The 13,768-nt window shown below is 39.1% G+C and overlaps 1 protein-coding gene across 10 annotated transcripts in view; it reads right to left on the bottom strand.

Moving 5' to 3' along the window:
• The window catches only part of ARHGEF6 (Rac/Cdc42 guanine nucleotide exchange factor 6), a 105,698-nt gene that overhangs the window by 22,868 nt on the left and 69,062 nt on the right, over positions 1–13,768 (bottom strand). For all 10 annotated transcript variants that reach the window (XM_070258217.1, XM_023634028.2, XM_001489854.6 and 7 more), the window contains 2 exons: positions 3,797–3,935; positions 932–991 (listed from right to left, as the gene is read on the bottom strand). In XM_070258217.1, the coding sequence (XP_070114318.1) occupies positions 932–991; positions 3,797–3,935 (199 nt within the window). The remainder of the gene's footprint in view (positions 1–931; positions 992–3,796; positions 3,936–13,768) is intronic.

A 13,768-nucleotide genomic window follows, 5' to 3' on the forward strand; every position in this document is an offset into this window, starting at 1 on the left:
GCCAATTACACCTCAATCCATCTGGAAAAATAAAATCATTGGAAATTAAAATAAATAAATAAATAAATAAAGGCCATGGGTTTCAGTGGGCTGTTCTCTTAGGTTGAGGCATGTAGAGCCGCCAATGTTCAACTGTTTTTTACCTACAACAATAGCAATTTTAACCTAATACTCTACTCTGGTATTCAGCTTGGCTGTTTACCCATGAACACGTTAGGTACTGGTCATTCAACAGCAATAAACAACATGATGGCAAATGTTGCCTCACAACGTTGCAGCAAGAATCAACAATTACAGATTGATCCCAAACACTTGGAATGCTACAGAAATGTCTAAAATAAAGCTAAACTTAATCACCCAAAATAACATTTTCTTTCCTCTTAAAATGCCACCAAGTGGTTTTACATCCGAGGGTTCAAGAAGACGTTAACCATCATGCTCAAGATTCAAGATTAGAGGTAACTTTGATAGCAGTCTATATAAAGCAATTGTATTTTAGTAGGTTTTTTCCTTTTAGATTTGATAAAGCATTTCTCTTTTATATGCAAAGAATAAACTCACACTTTTTGGCATAAGTAGATGAATCCAGTATTGATGGCAATCAGTGAACTACAACTTGCACAGACATAAAGTGAGGAACAAGGGGGTAAAGACAAAGAGACAAAAGGAAACCCCCCACCTACACAGTGATGCTTAATGTGGCAGAGACTTCAAATGTGAATGCTTTATACCCTCAGCCTGGCAACCTTTCATAGGTAAGCATGATTTTTGGAAGACAAAATTAAATGAAACAATCACTGCGATACTGTCACTAAAGCTTATTGTTTCCACTCTAAAGACCTTTGATAAGGAAAGAAATGTTACACACAAATCACTCTTTTAGGAACAAAGCATACAAAATGGAGAATTATAATTTTAGAGCATCACTTACCATGAGAGCTTTGAATGCTATGATTGCTTTCAGAATATCCTGATGATCTGGATGCGTATCCTATTAAAGGAATATATTTTAAAACAATATTAAAGAAGAATGAAGCAGTGGTTGCCAGGGGTTAGGGGTGGGAGAAGGGTGTAGCTGCAAAGAAATAGAAAGAGGAAATTTGGGGGGATGATGGAACTGTTCTGTATCTCGATTGTGGTGGTGGTAACACGAATCTATACATGTGTTAAAAGTCATAGAACTGTACATCAAAAGAAAAAAAGTCAATTTTACTGTATGCTAATTTGAAGATAAAAAATAAAACAGCATTTGAGCATTTGGAATCTGAGTACCTCCAATTATTATGTGATTAAGAAATTAAGACAGCTGGTAACATCATATATTTCATAACAGTATACTAAGGTGTGGTTATTGAGGCAAGAGTTCCCGTTTCTCTTTTTGCTATTATACTTTAGATAACAAATAATAATTATTTGGGGGGCATCCTTAGGTCACATTGTTAGTAAATGACAAGAGGTAGGGAATTGTGCAAACAGTGGTGGTTAGAGAAAAGGCCATCCAAACGCATTTCCTAAAATGCCTCCATTTTCTTTTGGCAGACTCAACACGGCAGATGGAAAAAAATTCCAAGTTTCAAATCATGTGCTCCTTCTTAAGCAAGGTTATTACATATGGTCTGTAATTATATGGTACTTACAACCCCGAAAAGTAGACAAGTTCAAACATGGCTTTGAAGAACCCACATTTCCAAAATTGTTTATGAAGTGAAAATAGAGTATCTTGGGGTAGATGTACCCCTAACATTGGGGTGGAAGGAGTGTAGATGTGTGGCTACCCTTGGGAGTATATGTATACCTAACCTTTGGAATTCAGCTGGAGTAATGGGAAAAAAAAATCTGCTGCTTGACCAGCCTTGAGTGATAAAATACAGAGCTGAACAGACGACGGATCTGACCGAAGCCAAGAAAAGTGTCACTTATGTAAAGAAAGGTTGTATTCTTTTAGAGTTAAATTTATCCTTACCCAAATCAGCTGATAACTGAGAAGTTCAGGTTCTACTCTACCATTAGCCAGCAGCCATGCTAAACATCAGAAAGGGGGATAAAGTGTCTCCCTGGATGGTGAAACTAGTGCAAAGGGTGTGCATCATCTGACGGTGGGAAATGGACAGCAGCCAAAGGCAAGCGACCAACAGCAAATGGAGGCAGGAGTAGAAACGGGCTCTGATTCAAGGAAGGCCAAGACAAAGGACCCAGGCAGGAAGAGCATCTGGGGATTTTCCCCCCCAAATTAAGTGTATATTAGTACTTCAGCAGCGAGCAGTAACAGAAACTGAGGCCACTCGTTTCTGGATTTTTGTGATAAGCAAGGAGGGGCAAACCTCAAACGGTTCAGCAAACTCTTTTAGCTTTTGGAAAGGCATCCAGAGGTCACCACCTTCCCGAGCCCTAACTGAAATTTCATTCTGGTAGGCTTTACTCACTAGCTCCCCACTGCCTCTAACTTTCTGGCAAGTCAAATAACCTGAGAATGTGGTTTCGCTCAGAATACATGCTTTCAATCCTTACAAATGCTGACAAGACCGGCAGCGTGCAACCTTTTTCTTTAAAGATAATTAAACCCTTTAAAACCTCAAAACCTTTCCCCAGACACAGGAAGAGCAACTAGGGTAAATGCTGCCTCCCCCAGCGGGCCCTCCTCTCCCACTCACGCCTCAATCCCCCATGCTCGATTGCACAAGCTCAGCTCAAGAAGCTCTCTGTGTTCATTGGGTTTTAATTAGAGGATCTGGGCTCTTGACGAAAACACAGTCAGTCATCAGGCCTTGTTGCAAATCTTAGTATTTAGAAAGGATCATAGCTATGCCCCAGCTGTTGGAAGGAAACTGTAAGTTTATAAAGAAAAATGTGAGAGAACTTTCATGTAGATGTACGGATGCACGGAGAGATAAACCAACAATGGACCCATTCATTAATCTATAAGGAAATACCAGAATCTTCCATTGAAATCCAGAGTCAGAAAGGCGAATGATCACAGTGCTCTGGAGATCAATATTCCTGTCTACAGTGAAAGTGTTCTTTACGTTTTCTGATGTTGATTTGCTTTGCCTATCTCCCACAAGAAAGTTGGTTCATATACCAGAACAACAGATTTCTCGTCGATTTTGATTGAACCGCCATCTACAGATGAGAGGGCAGAAGAAAGCCTGTCAGTAAGTCAGCATAGACTTGAGGGAAGCAACGGGACCAAGGCTGGGAGGAGAAGAAGGGGGAGGGAGAATGATCACGAATATTTAGTAGTAACGGATGGGGATCTTTCATCGTAAGATGAGTAAGTCTGGAGATCTAAGGTGCAGCATGGGGATTACAGTTTATAACACTGCATTGTATACTGGAAATCTGCTAAGAGAGTAAACCTTAAGTGTGCTCACCACTTTAAAAAAATGGTAACTATGCGAGGTGACGGATGTGTTAATTAACTTGATTCTGGTGACCATTTCACAACGAATAAATATAGTAAATCATCACGTTGTACACCTTAAAAAAATCACGCTGTACAACCTAAATATGCACAACTTTTATTTGTCAATCATACCCCAATAAAGCTGGAAAAATATATTAAATAAGTAAAAAATTTAAAAATCTTGAGAGAAAAAGAAAATGTCCCCTTCTTATTTTGCTGCATAAAGAGGAAAACTAGAAGCCTGGGAAGAAGGAAGATTGAACCAAGTACATTTTGAAACCAAAGGTTTTTCTGAATTCCTCAGCAAGGTTAGTTTGGAGGCAGACTGGCTACTTCCTCCACAGGAAAGGCCAGAGTTTGTACACGAGCTTAAAAAGGCTCGCCTTCCCTTACCTCCATATGCCGTTCCAACTCTTGCAAGAGAGTAACATACTTTTCCAGTCGCATGAACGGTTTGCTGAGGCTTGTTGTTAACATGAGGATACCTGGACTGGATGCACCTTGGCTTTCCATAAATTGTTCCACGTCATCGCTAGAGAAAGAACGAGTACCGTTTTGTTACTGTTTAATAGCACAAGCAAAGAATTATCAACAGCACATTATTTTGCTGTATTCACACAATATAAAACCAAGTAAAAATTTGTTTCCCTAGTGCAAATGCTGTCCAATTCATTTCAACTCAATTCAATAAACCTTTACTCAGCTCCTCCTATGCAATCAGCATTGTGCCCAGGACTTGGGCTATAGTGGTGAGCCAGACAGTCATGATCCTTGGTTTCACCTATTCATCCAACAATTATTTATTGAGCATCTACTAAGTGATAGGTTCTGTTCTCTGCTAAGGATACAGCAATGAGCAAAACAAAAATCCCTGCCCGTAGGGAGCCTGCACCCACGGGCACGGGGCACACGGTCTATCAGATGACCTCAATGCACGGTTTTAAAAAGCATTTTCTTAGTCACTTCAAACATTCTAGTTATTGGCTGGTCAGACGCCAAGGGTAGCAACTCACCAAGTGCTCCCTATCACCAGGGCACCCACTTTTAATGTTCCAGAGTCAAGTTCAAAATTCAGATAGCAGTATGTTTGCATGACTAACCTCAAAGTCCCGTAGCCTAGGATCAGAAACCAGTGCAGCAGGCTACTCAAACAATTCCATAAGGCAACAACTTGGTTAAAAACCAGGCTGTATTAATATTTTACAAACTATGGCCTGTAAATGTCTAGTTGCTAAGCTTATGCTTTCTCTACCCTTTGGCACCCTCTGGATTGTCTCCTTTCCACCAACAGGATACTAAGTCCTGGGGCTGCAAGATCATTTTATACATTTACGTAAAATATAATTACAGAAGGACACTGATTGCCTAACTGACAGCATATTTTGAAAGTTCTGCTTATCACTTGTCCCCTTTACCTCCCTGCTTGTCCATGCATATCCAGTCACAAGTCATCTTGTGTCTGCTTATTCCTTTCCAATCTCACTGCCACTGCTTTAGTTCAGGCCTTCTTCATCTCATCCCACCTGGTTCACTTCAATAGTTCAACTGGTCTCCTGGCTTCCAAGCGTTTTTGCTTCCAAACCATCCTTCAGACCGCCATTTTAATCCTGTTGCTTTCCTAGTCAAGAACCTCTGATTGCCTACAAGATAAAGTCTTAACTTTTTAGACTCCTACTAGGCCCACCAATCTCTCTCATCACTCTCCAGTAAGAACCCTCTACTACAAAATGATCTACTTATTCTGCCTAGAACACATCTTACGCAGCGCTTCCCAACTGGGATGTGTTGCAGTAGTTGTAAAATGTGTTCGACGAAATGAGCTTTCAGTAATAAAATACTAGGGAGGTTGGGAATGGGCTGGATTGCAGGTTGTCCCTATTCATAGACATTCTCCCTCCTTGGGCTTTTGTAAGCAGGAGAGAAAAGGATGGAGTGTCAACTTAGGTGCCAGCAGCCTTGAGTCTTATAGCATCACATGCATGTCAGTGGGTAAAAAGGGCTGGGAATCGCCGCCTTAAGAGAAGCTAGAGTGCATCTGAATGGTCACATCTAACAGTCAATGCTGAGTATTTTATCAGTTTTTGCAGTCTTGTTCCAGAAGCAGCCAAGAGGAGGGAAGTGCCCTGGCCTTGGAGTCATAAAACAGATTTGGTGACCCTGGATCAGTTACCTACCTCAGCTGATTCATCTGTAAAACAGAGATAAAAGTTACTTCCTACCAAAATTGTGAAGATTAAATATTGAGGTTTGTAAGGCTACTGTTTCATGCTAAGATCTTTGCCTGCATTCGTTCTTGTTTAATATTCACAACAGCATCTCAACATTTTATCCTCATTTTACAGATGAGAAACCTGAGACTCAGGAAGGGTGAGTAATAGCAAGTAAATGGCTAAGTTGGGGTTCATACTGAGGTCTGAAGTCAAAGCCTCAGGTCTTTCCATGACACCACACTGCCTCCGTACAGGAAGTACTTTGTAAACTTTAAAGCAGCCAATAGATGCAATTTCATTACTATTCTTATCATTCCAAGGCAAATACCTTGCTCAAATCACATCTTTAAAGACTACCATTAAGCAGGGATTTCCAGTTAATAGAAACGCAATTGATGTTTAATTTCCAATCAAGAGCATAAAGTGTACAAAGAGGTTTAAAAATTCATCTCATACAAATATAATTAGGAAAATAACTTGAATTTGGAGAGTACATTTGAGTAGAAATGTAATCCAGAGAAAATCACTTTCTTAATTTCTTTTCAATTTGGTAAACAAGTCTTATGTTTTCTTTCCATGACTAAATAACTGCCCGCATCCTCATCTAATTGATATAAGGGTTACAACAATTAAAAGCAAATGTTAATGTGTCCTTGGTTGTTACTTTCCATGCAGCATTCTAACTTCTGGGCTTGTTAAATATTATAAAAGTATTTTTTTAAATTTTCAATATAGCATGAGATCATTATCTTAGAATAAAATACTGGCTATTGGAAAGAAAACATTTTCCTAGTTCAACAAAAGAACAAAACTGTCTTATCAAGCCACTTCCCATTACAATAAATAGATCCTAAAAGATACATTTACTTAGCCAAATTTAATACATAAATTAATATTATTATACATAAATATAATATATGCAAATATATGTCATTATACCAAAAAACAATGGGTCTTAAAAATACAGTTTTTAAGGGCCTACAATGGAGAAAAGAAAGTCTCTTCCACAAATGGTGCTGGGAAAACTGGACAGCCACATGTAAAGGAATGAAAATTGACCATTCTTTTTCACCATTCACAAAAATAAACTCAAAATGGATCAAAGATCTAAAGATTAGGCCTGAAACAATAAGTCTCCTAGAAGAGAATATAGGCAGTACACTCTTTGACATCAGTTTCAAAAGAATCTTTTCAGACACCATGTCTTCTCAGACAAGGGAAACAATAGAAAGAATAAACACATGGGACTTCATCAGACTAAAGAGCTTCTTCAAGGCAAGGGAAAACAGGATTGAAACAAAAAAACAACCCATTAATTGGGATAAAATATTTACAAGTTATTTATCCGACAAAGGGTTAATCTCTATAATATATAAAGAATTCACACAGCTCAACAAAAAATCAAAGAACCCGATCAAAAAATGGGCAGGGGACATGAACAGACATTTCTCCAAAGAAGATATACTGATGGCCAATACACACATCAAAAGATGCTCACCATCACTAATCATCAGGGAAATGCAAATCAAAACTACACTAAGATATCACCTTACACCTGTTAGAATGGCAACAATAACCAAAACAAAAAGTGACAATTGTTGGAGAGGTTGTGGAGAAAAAGGAACCCTCATACACTGTTGGTGTGAATGCAAACTGGTGCAGCCACTATGGAAAACAGTATGGAGGTTTCTCAAAAAATTAAAAATAGAAATACCTTATGACCCAACCATCCCACTACTGGGGATCTATCCAAAGAAGTTGAAATCAGCAATTCCAAAAGTTCCACACACCCCTATGTTCATCATAGCATTATTTACAATAGCCAAGACGTGGAAGCAACCTAAATGCCCATCAACTGACGATTGGATAAAGAAGATATGGTATGTATATATACAATGGAATACTACTCAGCCATAAAAAAGGATAAAATCGTCCCATTTACAACAACATGGATGGACCTTGAAGGTATTATGTTAAGTGAAATAAGCCAGACAGAGAAAGACAAACTCTGTATGACTCCACTCATAGATGGAAGTTAAACATAGAGACAAAGAGAATTGATTGTTGGTTCCCAGGGGAAAGGGGGGTGGGGGTTGGGGGGAGGGCACAAAGGGTGAAGTGGTGCACCTACAACATGACAAACAATAATGTACAACTGAAATTTCACAAGGTTGTAAACTATCATAATCTTAATAAAAAGTTAAAAAAAAATACAGTTTTTAATTTTATGTAGCCTGTTTGAAATGTCAGTGGGTTAAGATGTGCTTTTCAAGCTTAACATGTTCTGTACATGTGATGTCATACCACAGAAGCAATTCTCAATGTATGAATGCTGTTTGAAACTCAACATACGTTTACCTCATAGAATGCATGGTGGATGGGGCTCTGGTATATTCTGGGTTGTGCTGAAAAGCTCAAGAAAACTATTATATTTGGTAATACAACTACAGAGCTTAACCATCTCATACAACAGTGTTTCTGTGGCATCTTTGCATAGATTTCTACTTTGAACGACGATAACTCGACCTAGAGCAGTCCTAGAAAAGGATCAGATATTTCTTCTCCCCACCTCGCTCCCTCCCCACCAGCCTTTCATGGGAACCACTGTGGTCTGGGAAGGGGAACCGAGGCCAGAGGCCAGAGGAGCAGGAAGGCCCAGGCCTCCAGCCAGTGGAAAATCCCAGAGATGCCGCTCATACTGGGTTGGGCAGATCTTTATTATCCTGTTTTCATTTATCCAATTTCAGAGACCAGGCTGTCTGCTTCTTTTTTGTCCCCACCACTTTTTGCTTGGGTTCAGTCTTACTCGCTCCCTTCCCTGCTTCCTCAAACACAGAAACAGAAGAGAATCTACTCTCAGAATTTTTCCTGTGCTCCTCGTCTCTGAAGCAAGTCCACAACTCTTCGGGTTTTTCTCAAAGTCTTCATCGCTGACAATGATGGTAAACACAGAGCGAATAAAACCAACAACAGGAAAGTACACAGTGGTGCTTGTGGTAGTCGCTGCAATAGAGACGGAAGTAAGGTCCAGATCTCTCTTAGCGCTAACTCTCTCCTCCTCTCCCTGCCCTCTTTTAACTCCAGGTCCCTCTCCCTTGTGAAAAGGATGGATGCCACACTGAAGCATGGGAGAGAAGTGGGTATTTTTGTAAGAGAGAGGTTATTCCCAGGAAGAAACACAAACTACAGTAGCAAGCCAGAAGGGGAGAGAGAGGGGAAATCCCAAAAGACTTCAGCCAGGGGATGGCAGAAGACCAGGGCAGCCATTCAAATATATGTAAATATGGGGGACACATCAAAGGTGGGGTCTGGTTATGTATTGAAATTCGGATAATACATTACTGCATTTTCAAGAGGACACCAACATGCAATCATACAATTTTAGGGCCAACATGCCTCCTCATTGCAAATTGTCACGTGCATTTCTGGTATGATGCTGCCACCTGCAGGCCGAAAGGAAGACGTTCACCTGACGGGCCTGCTCCTGCTCAGCGATGTTGCTGCTTCTAAGCCTCTACAGCTTCAGCAGAAACCCACCAATGTCCCTATTTCAGCTGAAACCTTCATCGAAAACAGGATTTGAATCTGAAGTTTTTGTGAATTTTACTCAACTATGCTTCGCCTCTAGTATGTCAGCATAAATAACCACAAGATGCACGCAAAATAGCCGAGATTATGTTAGAAGCACATCTGAGGAAAACCCCCAAATATTTTAATTTAGTTTTCATCCCTTACATGTAAATAAATGAGTGAGATAAAAATTCAGTTCTATGGGACACCAGTGAGTCTTTCATCACTTCAAGGGATATTAGAAAATTCTCAGTAAACATCACTAACCAAAACCAAGCAAACAGGGTATAATAATTCCCCAAAATGTTGAGACTCTTTAACTATGTAACAAACTTTAAATCATAATGTTTGAAGGAGTCTCCACTGTTATTTGTAAAATCAAATTCCTAATACAGGTAAATGCAATCACGTTTTAGCACATGGAGTTACAACAGAAACTTCTGTAAACACTACAAAAGTCTATTTGAGGTACACCATTTCTTTCTGGTATTTATCCAGAATTGCTGTTCTCAGATTAGAAGGAAAAGAATATGAGCTCATAAAAATAGTAAGCTAACATAAGGAGGGATCCCTTTTTATTGCTATTAAGAAATTTGTCCTTATATACACAGGATGTTTATGTATCCATCACGGAAAAAAACACCTCTGACCTATTTTTTCTTTATTAAAGATAGGTAGTCAAGTATAAAAAACGTGCCTGGAAATGATAAAAACAAATTCAGGACTATGGTTCACTCCAGTGAGGGAGGGAGGGACAGGAAATATCGGAGAGTATACACAAGACTACAATTGCAGCTGAAATTTGTTTCTTAAGCTGAATGGTGTGTATGTGGGTGTTCTTTATTTTATCTCTACTCTTTGTATGCTTGAAATATCATATCATTTTTTTTTCTAAAAAACAACTAGCAGCGGGTAGAAGATGCATAAAGTGGAAATGGGCAGGGGCAACAACGACCTTGTGCTCCATGCTGGGGACTTTGTATACGTTATTTCATTTAATCCTGCAAGGTAGGTGGTTTGATCCTCATTTTACAAGTGAAGAAACTAAATCTTAGAATTAAGGGAATTACTTTGGGTCCCAGCTTCTAAGTGGCAGAACTGTAAACTGAGACGATATAAAAGGGGTAAAAAGTTTAGGCTGAGATCAAGGAGTGGCACAAAGGGGCTTAAAAGGAAATGGTGAGGAGTTTCACTTTCAGGATGGCGGCATGACACGCTCCACGGACCCAGTGAAACAAGCAAGGCTGGTGGAAACTATGTTTAAAAAACCCAACCATTGAAAGTCTCTAGAAATTGCCCTACTGGCATATGATAAGTGAAAAAACATTTATTCAAGAAAATATTCCCAGACTCAGAACAGGGAGAGTTTGTAGCATTTGAGCCACGACCTACTTACTATCTCCCTCTCTCTGTCCCTCCCAGCTCAGCATAACAGAAACTCCACTCCAGGCAAGTGTGGCCAAGAAGACAGGTCTCCCTCTCTCCTCGGGTTCCAATCCAAGGACACAATATCTCACTAGCATATCTCATCTGCTTCAACTCTGAGTTCTAGAAGCTAAATTCCTGGCGAGTGTGGCTGAGAGGTTAGAAGCTTCCTCCTCTGCTCAGCCCCCACAGTTAGGGAGGAGGCTCTACCCCAGGAGCAACAAGCTGAAAATACTGGGGTCCAATCACCTCCACTCCAGCTCACTTGTAGGGTAAACGTTTTATCCTAAGAGAAGAAAGCAGAGAAGACGAGAGGCTACTGCCTTGCCCAGTATCCAGAGTAACGGCTCAAAGATTTTGCCCAAGGAGAAAGGCAATCCACAGGAATAGGGAGCTCTGACCCTCTCCCCAAAGGAATTGGTTTTAGTTAAAAAAGAGTGAGGGGAAATTCAAGCCTAAAGGCTCTCGCAAAAACAATAAAGATTTTGGTGGTAAGCAAATAAAAAGATGCTGGTAGTTCTTTTTAATTAAGAGCAACAAGCTAAACCATAGGCCAGCTAGGTCACTAGAGAGAACCAGGGAAAGAGATAGTGAAGAAGTACTAACAAGGATCAGAACAAACTTCAAAGACTGGTCTCAAAACTACCCTTGCTTGAACTTAATTGGATCAGATGGCAGATCAATTTATGCCCCAGGGAACTGTGAAAAACATTAGAGCAATCAACTGGAAATTAGTGGAGCCTATCAGCTGGATGTGATACCAAATGGGGGCAGGCAGCTTAACAGAGAGGTCAGGAAGAGACAAAGGGAACCCTGCTAAAACCACTGTTATTTCAGGGTGACTGTGTACGTGACCAAGGCTGTGCCCTCTGAGAAGTGATATCAGAGGTTGCATACTGTGAGGGAAATAGACTTCACAAAAATAGTCTAATCAAGTTACTAAACACACAAATAAGCAAATGACAACAAAAACAAACCCGAGAGAGGAGGGGAGGGAATCAGTATCCAGAGTTCCTAAACCTAAAACTGCATAACTGTCTAGTTTTCAACAAAACAAATATGTGACATGCAAAGAAACAAGAATGTGTGACCTATACATAGGGGTATGGAGAGAGACAACAGAAATTGCCTGTGAGAGTGACAAAATGTCAAATTTAATAAAGACTTCAAAGTAACAATTGTAAATGTGTTCCAAGAACAAAAGGAAACCATGTTTAAAGAATTAAAGGAAACTATGATGACAATGTCTTATCAAAGAGAGAATATCAGATAGAAATTATTAAAAATAACAAATGGAAATTCTGCAGTTAAAAAGTACAATAACTGAAATTTTTAAATTCACTAGAGGTACTCAATGGTAGATCTGAACTGGATGAAGAAAAATCAGTGGACGTAAAGATAGATTGATAGAGACAATGCAATCAGAGAAAATAAGAATAAAACCATGAACAGAGCCTCAGAGAGACATGGGGCATCTTCAAGCACAACAACACATGCATGATGGGAGTACCAAAAGGAGACGAGAGAGAGCATGGAGCAGAAAAAAAAATTTGAAGAAATAATGACTGAAAACTTCCCAAAATTGAGGAAAATATTACTCTATGCATCCAAGAAGCTCAATGAATTCCAAGTAGGATAAATGTAAAGAGATCCATATACAGACAAATTATAGTAAAAATGTGGAGAGACAAAGAGAAAATATTGAAAAGAGCAAGAGAAAAACAACTCATCACGGGCTAGGGAACCTGAATAAGATTAACAGTTAATTTCTCATCAGAATTAATGGAGGTCAGAAGGCAGTGAAACGACATATTCAAAGGAATGAAAGAAACAAAATTGCCAACCGGAAAATCTGTGTTCACCCAAACTATCTTTCAAAAACAAAGGTGGAATCAAAACATTCTCTCAATAAAGAAAAACTGAGAGAACTCTTTGTTAGAAGACCCACCTTACAAGAAATACTAAACTTGTAGGTTAAAATCAAGTAAATCCAGATGTAAATTCAAATCCACATATAAAAATATAGGGCACCAGTAAATGTAATCGTGGAATTATGAAAGATGGTATAAATACATATTTCTCCTTCTTCTCTTAACTGATGTAAAAACAATTGTATAAAGCACTATTATATAATTACATTGTTGGGCCTATGACATATAACAATGTATTATACTTTACAACAGCAGCACAATGGAAGTGAGTGGGAGGAAAGCCCTATTGGAATAAGGATATGATACCAGAGAGTAACTCAAATCCACAGCAAGAAATGAAGATAAACAAATGGTAAATAAGAATGTTAATATAACAAATGCTATAGATATATCCTTTTTCTCCTCTCAGTTTTATTAATATACATTAATTTTATTAAGTAATAATTATAGCAATGTATCATTGGGTTTGTAACATATAGATGTAATATGTATAACAATACTAACAAAAAGGGAAGAGGAAACAGAACTATACTAGGCGTAACATTTGTATATGTGACTAGAATCAAGTTCATGTAAATATAAAATAGAATCTGACAAGTTAAGATATACATAGAAATCTTCAGAGCAATCACCAAAAAAATAATTCAAAAAATCATTAAAGGACTTCTGGTTTCAGCTCTGACATGCAAAGAGCTTGGAAGTCATCATTACTATCCTCATAACGAAAACAAACACTGAACAAACTGAAATCAATGACTTTTCTTAGATCCACTGAGAATTGAGATCACAGGGAAATCCACCAGCCCCAAATTTGGAAATATAGGCAAATACAGAGCATTAGAGCTGAGATTAGCTTCCCTGAAGGAGAAGGCACTAGAACCAGTAAGTGGTAGAAACACTCAAATGGTAATTCTGATGAATTGCAAGAGCCTGAGTATGGAATAGCTTTACAGTTAAAAACTCTCAGAGGCCCTGGGAGCCCAACCCTTTGGTGGGCTTTGCATCCAGGAGCCCAAGCAGGGTCTCATGGTGAAGATCAGAGAAAAATCCCCTTGTCTTTCAGAGAGGGGGAGAGAAAAGTAACCATTGTGAAATGCACCCAGAACATTCTCCATAACAAGGGCTTGCTCTCCAAGGGAAACTATGTTGCCAGAGCCTTATCTGACCTGAGGAAGGGGAGAGGCCAGTTCCAGCCTTCTCTCATCTTCCTGTCATATGTGAGACAAGGA

The sequence above is a fragment of the Equus caballus genome, chromosome X (genome assembly GCF_041296265.1).
Source record: "Equus caballus isolate H_3958 breed thoroughbred chromosome X, TB-T2T, whole genome shotgun sequence".
NCBI classification, from domain to species: Eukaryota; Metazoa; Chordata; class Mammalia; order Perissodactyla; family Equidae; genus Equus; species Equus caballus.